The sequence below is a fragment of the Cydia amplana genome, chromosome Z (assembly GCF_948474715.1).
Source record: "Cydia amplana chromosome Z, ilCydAmpl1.1, whole genome shotgun sequence".
Taxonomy (NCBI): Eukaryota; Metazoa; Arthropoda; class Insecta; order Lepidoptera; family Tortricidae; genus Cydia; species Cydia amplana.
This window is the reverse complement of record NC_086096.1, coordinates 32,472,681-32,480,335: the sequence shown is the minus strand read 5'-3', so window position 1 is coordinate 32,480,335 and position 7,655 is coordinate 32,472,681. Positions and strand designations below refer to the sequence as shown.

General features: G+C 35.4%; 2 protein-coding genes across 2 annotated transcripts; one reads left to right on the top strand and one right to left on the bottom strand.

Moving 5' to 3' along the window:
• Nucleotides 1-329: 329 nt before the first annotated feature.
• Nucleotides 330-2,025, bottom strand: LOC134661398 (uncharacterized). Its single transcript, XM_063517466.1, has 4 exons — nt 1,887-2,025; nt 1,577-1,718; nt 688-1,367; nt 330-582 (listed from the first exon to the last, which is right to left on the bottom strand). The coding sequence occupies exons 1-4, from the start codon at nt 1,971-1,973 to the stop codon at nt 343-345; spliced, it is 1,149 nt and encodes a 382-aa protein (XP_063373536.1). The 5' UTR covers nt 1,974-2,025; the 3' UTR covers nt 330-342.
• Nucleotides 2,026-3,350: 1,325 nt separating this feature from the next.
• Nucleotides 3,351-3,992, top strand: LOC134661566 (nucleoside diphosphate kinase). Its single transcript, XM_063517695.1, has one exon. The coding sequence runs from the start codon at nt 3,373-3,375 to the stop codon at nt 3,880-3,882; it is 510 nt and encodes a 169-aa protein (XP_063373765.1). The 5' UTR covers nt 3,351-3,372; the 3' UTR covers nt 3,883-3,992.
• The last annotated feature ends 3,663 nt before the right edge of the window (nt 3,993-7,655 follow it).

Sequence of the window (7,655 nt, the reverse complement as noted above, 5' to 3'; positions counted from 1 at the left end):
GCATGTTGTTCACCTACATCCTACGTAGTACGCTGCGTTAGTTATTTCCATAATTTCCTGAATATGTCAAACGACATTATTGTAGTTCCGTGTAACCACGAATTTTGCATTTGGTTTTACATGAATTACGTGATGCTGAACGCTTTTATAAATTATTGTAGGTAATTTGTAACTATCTACTCAAGCAAGACTAAAACTAAAACTAAACTATGACCGTTAAAAAACGCAATGTGTTTGCTATTTCACATGTCATTCTCGGCTCACAGCATCTATCTTTCAATGTTATGATAGCATGTAGGTACATATACTATAGAATAAAGCAATCTACGCAACTTTCATCATTTAATCGTATAAACTCGGGGTGTTTAAATTCAAATATCCTGTACAAACTAACCACTTTGGACCTTGAGAAAGTGGATATCGTTGATTACACCTGTGAGGTTTGATATATCTTCGAGTATTTGATCCAGTGACCAAACTCTTATTCAAACGAGTGTTATCTTTGTTATATGTACCCTCAGATAGTTCTTGCAGAAGTGGACTATATTCTGGTTTTGACAATTCCAATGTAATGCGGTTCATCTAAAAACATAATAATTATGTATAGGTACCTATCCTAATGAGTTCATAAAATAGATAAGTACTTACAAATTACTATAGCTTTAAATATATCGGTTTGTTTCTTACCACAATATTAAGTTGAGGATCATTCAGTGGCGTCGTAATAGGTCCTAGTAAAACAACACTACTGTTTTGACTAAGACTGTCAGGGTCTACATACATAATACCTGAGCCTTGGTCATTTGGAATTTCATCGTTAATAATGAGGAACATTTGTTCATACTGCAATGGGTCTGCTGACTGATTGTTATCATGTGAATTAGTGATACTTAATAAAGGCTCATATGATGGTAAGTTCACTTTTTTCTCTTTTATTTTTTTAGGTTTACTAGACTTACAGCATAACTTTTTTAATTGTGCTGTTAATATATCGAACAAGATTTCTTTGTTTTCTTCAGTTTCCTCGCCACTTAAATCAACGAGATTTTGTACCGCACCAATATGCAACAAATTTTGGATTTTTTGATGCGCCAGGTAATTAGGGTCAGCGCCAACTTTAACGTTGTAGGGTTCAACTTCCTTATCATCTATTCTAAAGAAAGCTGATCCACGATCTGAGCCTTGATAAGGAACATGCAGAGAATTTTCTTTTCTATTCTTTCGTTTTTTTTCCTTATTTATACTTTTTCCAATGGTTTTGATATCTGTCACATCAAAATTATCTTGCTTTTGTTTTTTTTGAAGCAATGAAATTAATTCTGATTCACCTAATTTTGAAATCAACATTGTGGTATCGTCGTCTGAACCTAAAAAGACCATTGCAGTTAGCTATAATATTCATAAGTAGGGGTACAAAGTATTATTAAACAAAAAAAAGTGACCTACACAATGGCTGACTTAAATAGCCTATGTAATACAATACGTACTGTTCTTATACACTTAAAAAAAATACTAGTACATACCATTTGGTGAATTTATTAGGCTTCCAAAGAACTTTACATTTTATGATAGTTACCTTGAGCGACCAAAGCTGTTTTAGGCAAGTCGGAGTCTTTCGCTACAAAGTGCTTTGATAAAAGCATTGATGCTATATCCTTTGCCTGCTCTATACCTTCATTTAGTAAATGTTGGGTCGGCTTAGCTGCTGACAAATTGATCTAGAAATAAAAATGCAACCGAAAACATTTTATTTGTATACCTAGTATTTTTATCAGACTATAATTAGTCTTTTTGTTAATTAACACTTCTGAATAAGAAACGTTTACATGTAAATGAATCGTATTATATCAGTTTCATAGTGAAAACACTATGTTAACAAAACTTACGCAATATAATATAAAAAGCAATCTGTAACTCATATTGAGTACAATGCTGGTTGGCATCTGCAGAGAAAATGGCAATTTATTATTCATATTTCATTACACGAATGACTGCTCAGTAATTGAAAGTTTGAAACCAATTGTCTGTGAAGAATTTTACGATTAGTCACAAAAAGTAACAATCATTATTCAATTTGTTCGTTGGCTTGGCTGCAAAGTTAAGAAAGTTATCAGGACAGACAGACTTAACAACTAACAACATTATACTTAACATATCGATACATTCAGGCATACATTCGGCTTCCAAATAGCGGACTTCTTTCAATACCGGTGTTAATACCGAAACTGTCTTCATCAATACCGGGATCCCGGTATTGACTATGAATTGCTTAATTTTTTTGGGTTTTATTAAAAAAAGCTCACTGAACACTAGATTGACTAGATAAATGTATGTCCTTAGCTTAGGATATTAAACAATAATCGCCATTTGCAATAATTATCATTTCACCTTCCAGGTTGGCAATCATTTTATCCGCCTTGTTGACTTCACCTCACCAGTCACATTTTTAGTTCAACCTAATAAACCAGCCAACTATACTTGGTCAACCAGATCTTGACAGTAGAAAAAGGCGGCAAATTTGAAAAATGTAGGCGCGAAGGGATATCGTCCAATAAAGATTTGGTTGACCAGCTAAATATTAAAATTCGTTTGTCATACTACAATTCCTTGCTCATTTCTTTGTACTTTTTCATATAATTTTAAGAATTAATTATATTAATATCATATCCTGGACATCAGAATTCATCACCAAATATTTATCTAACGCATGTGCACAGATCTTGTTTCAATCAAATGGGGTCATGATAATGATGCCAGATAAATGTGTCTGACGTGTAGTAATCTTCTTGATACAGCCGAATTTAATCATTGTAACGGGTATTAAACGGTATAATCGGCACATTTTCCTTGTTTTTGATAATAACGGGATCCCGGTATTGCATTAAAAATACCGGTAATGAAAAATGCGTTTAATCAGACGGGATCCCGGTATTGCGGGATTCCAGTATTGAAAGCCCTATTATTTGACTGTATTTAAAATAAATTATTTTACATCATGCATGAAATAAAGCACCAGAAGATTAACAGAGAAACGTAGACAGCAGTTATTTTTAGACACAATTTCCATTTTAAAACCCGTATAAAACTATAAAGAATAGGTTATTTGATTGTGACGTCACATGCTAGTGTTTCATATAAATTCCATAGAAGCAAAATCGTTTTGACAGTTCGAAAAAAGAAACTGATTTGACTAGTAGTCAAATACCCTATTCCGTAACGTCTGTCACAAACAACAAGTTGTCTGTAACAAGCCTTGGACGCCATATAGATGGCAGCACTTTGCAAAAGGGTAAATGTAGTATTACTGTAGCAACATTTTGATTACGCCTCTGTGACGACACGTTCAACGAAACTTCCTCTTTCCTTTTTCGTATGATCGCCACTTTGCTGTTCGCGTTCTCGACGATAGCCGACTTCATAATGGCGGAACCACGTGAAAGAACTTTCCTCATGATCAAGCCTGATGGCGTTCAACGTGGAATCGTCGGCACCATTATTGAGCGCTTTGAGAAGAAGGGCTTCAAGTTGGTGGGCCTCAAATTCATGTGGCCGTCCGAAGAACTACTCCAGAAGCACTACAGCGACTTGGCGTCCCGGCCTTTCTTCCCCGGACTAGTGAAATACATGAGCTCAGGCCCAGTCGTACCCATGGTTTGGGAAGGTCTAAATGCTGTGAAAACTGGACGTCAAATGCTCGGCGCTACTAACCCAGCTGATTCTCTACCCGGCACGATTCGTGGCGATCTCTGCATCGAAGTTGGACGTAACATCATCCACGGCTCCGACAGTGTTGAATCGGCTAAGAAAGAAATTGCCCTCTGGTTTTCCGAAAAAGAAATCGTCGGATGGACCCCGGCTGCCGAGAAGTGGGTTTACGAATAAACTATAATTCCTAAGTTTAATATTCCGATCGCTAACCTAAAATTCCATGGTGTTGAGGTTAAGTGGTTTTTAAGTTATGCATTAATTTACAAATAAACTTACAAAATAATTTAGTTTTTAATTACCTATTTGTTTCCTACACATCCTTTCAAACTTTTGAATTGAACCTCATGGTCGATATAACCAACAAAGTGGTATGGTATAGTTTAGAGGTCAAAGAGTATAATAGAGGTACTGTGTAAAAACAATGGTCGTCACAGAATTTATAATTTGCTCTAATCTATGAAATAAGTTTCTGACTTGTGAATACAGACCTGTAATTTTTTTTAGACATCTGGGGGCACGGCCGTGCCCCCGCCAAGACGAGACTAAGGGAAAAAGGCAGTGCATATCTTTTCTTGATGTATGTAATATGACATTACCGGTTGTATTCCCTATTTCTGACATTAGTGCATGTTTACTATACATATTATATTATTATACTCTTTGGTGCAGGTCGCCTTACAAACTTAAGTACACTATTTATTAGTAAATTATAGATTGGCAAACATGTTTTAACCCTTTACCAGGCTAAAGCATAATTTCCCACATGCCCATCACATACGGCACTTCAAACATGACTGTGTTCTATTTTCGTTGAGAAATACTGACATTCTATCTATTGTCATTTTTGATAAGGGTAGAATAAAAAAAACCGGCCAAGTGTGAGTCGGACTCGCGTTCCAAGGGTTCCGTACATTAAGTCCGACTCACGCTTGACTGCACATTTCTAATAGGTTTTCCTCTCATCTATAGGTAAAGAACTATCTAGTGTATTTTTTTCAAAATTTTGGACCCAGTAGTTTCGGAGAAAGAGGGGGGAATGGTCATTTTTTGCCTATTTCTTGAATAACTGCTAAACTATTTATCCTAAAATTATAAAAAATATATATTTGAGATTCTTACAAAAAGCTCTTTCATTTGATATGTAATACGATATAATTAGAAAAACTTTATTTTTGAATTTTCTCATTTACCCCCAAAAATGGCCTCGATATTTAAAATTTACGTTATAGGTCCGTCTTTGGGTCACAAACTTACATATGTGTGCCAAATTTAAACTTAATTGGTCCAGTAGTTTCAGTCTGCACGAGTGATCCTATAAGGGTTCCGTTTTTTCCTTTTGAGGTACGGAACCCTAAAACTACACATCCCTGTTTTTGGGAATACCACGGCATTTGGGATCTAAAAAACAAGGTTTAGGAGAAGGCAAATCAAAATTGTACGGGTTTGACAGTCGAAATAGATGGCGCTATAAATTATCTTAAGGTTCAAAAATAACGAAAGAATAGGGTTTGTGGTATAGACGTGCCTCGCCCGGAGAATTGGGTGTGGATTCACTTAATAAAAACCTGACAAGTGCTAGTCGGACTCGCCCACCGAGGATTCCGTACTTAGTATTTGTTGTTATAGCGGCAACAGAAATAAAGTTATTGCGCTAGTTTCCGTCCACTTGACGAATTAGCAAATAATTTATTTTCTTTTTAGTTTGTTACTTGCGAAATATATTTTTTATGCAGAATATATTGCAATAAATACAAATTTGTGCAGCAATGTAGGTTTATATTCAAATTTTGTCAAGTAGACGAAAACTGACGCACCTACCCTACATCATCTGTGAAAATTTCAACTATCTAGCTATCACGGTTCATGAGATACAGCCTGGTGACAGACAGAGGAGTTTTAATAATATGGTCCCGTTTTCACCCTAGGGTACAAAACCCTAAAAACAATAAATTGTTAAAAATTCGATCCAATAAGAGGATAGAGAACAGGGCTTTGGTACGTACAGTCAGCAGCAATAGTTGCTAAGCGGGCGAGGTGTTCAAAATGATTTTGACGCGACTTTATTGTTAAGAGAATAAGAGCGCGTCAAGGTAATTTTGAACACCACGCCCGCTTAGCAACTATTGCTGCTGACTGTACGTATGCAGATTGTTGTATGGGCTGGTAAAACAAAAAATGAAAACAATACTGTGCTCTAGACAATTTTATCTATAATTAATATCTTAAAAATGGTTACTCTAACTTACATATTATAATAACATCACTTTGATGTAATAGTGCAATGCTTTCAGATGAGCTGCACTTACTTCATAATAAGAAAACTCCCTTAACAAAACAATGCATTATGTAAAAAATATATTGCAAATAATAGGTATAACACGGTCTCGGAGCATGATATTGATAATGACTAAAATCTGCAAGTGCATCCCATCAATAATAAACAAAACCTTTAATTACAAATTCCAGGATAATTATGCTAGAATACTAGTGTCGAATCGTTCGCGCTAGTTTTCCGGTACAACGCCTTTTGTTTTCGTATCTTGAATTTATATAGTTTACTTTATTATAATAATCCAACTTCGGAGAATCAGTCTTAAGGAGTTATTATATCTTGGTTATTTGTAGGAGCTTTCTGACGTAAGGGTGGAATCACATCTGTCAGCATCGAGCCGTATTTTACGCATCGGAAAGCTGAAAGCATGCGTACGCATCTTCATACTAACGAGCAATTTCTCATATATAAAATGCGGCTCGATGCTGACAGATGTGATTCCACCCTAACAACATCTATTGGGCAATTTTCATAAATAGGTCTGGACTCTGGAGTAGTGTAGTAGTCGTAATAACAGAAGAACTAATATTTTATTTTTTGGGCTGGAAACAGCTCTAAAAATTGGATGTTATGAACACGAATAAATTAAAGGCGTCGGTTGCGGCGATGGCGATATACTAAAAAAATCTCTATTTCATTCTAGCGTTGTATTGGAATATTAACGCATATTCTACACTCTAGACCAAATTGAACTAAACTGGAATTTGATCAAATCTGAGATTAGGCGTCAAATTTGAATAGACTAATCTTGAAACGAGCAGTCATACATATGTGCCTGTCAAATTCAATTTAAATAATTAATTTTGCGATAAGGCTCTCGCAGAACCAATAATACATTTAGATTAGCCCACAGATCTCTCGCATTAATCTAATTCCAGTTTGGTCGAGTCAGTGCTTAACACATTTAGGCTCATGTCACGATTATAATTATTTACAAGGGTAAGAGAAACGTTACAACAATTTTCGATATTTTAATTAATTAAACGAAATTGCGTTTACCAAATCTGCATGATTTTGGTTTAAGTAGGAAAGGAATGCCCAAGCACTATCACTTTAAAATTGTGCACGAGTCAGATTTGGACAGCGCAACCACGGCAATACAAGATTATCTTGCTAAATCCACAGCCAATTACAATTTGTCAAATGAAAATGTGCAGTGATTACGAGAGAATAATTAAAAATACTATGTCATATGAATTCAATAATTGAAAATTCACGATTGGTTTGATAACATTGCCTCGTCATTTTGGAGACACGTCCAGTACCGAGGGCGGTAGCTTGCATGTGTTTATGTCCTACATAAACACAAAAACGCTCTTGTCATTCCGTACGCATTTTTTCTCAGCAGACAAGGCAATTTTGATACCAGTCAGTCACTTACGTTAAAAAATGTTTCTGAACGACTAGTATCCAGACTGACTTGTTACCCACCTATGCCCCGTTTTTTTTTTCAGATTTTAAATTTTATAACATCAAAAGTAGTGGTAACTTATTTCCTCCAACATTAAATCTGAGTAAATGACTATCACTGAAACTATGCACTGAATTATAGTGTATGTGTGTGTGTTGTTTACATATTATACCGCATATTAGATATCACGGGAACATTGAGAAC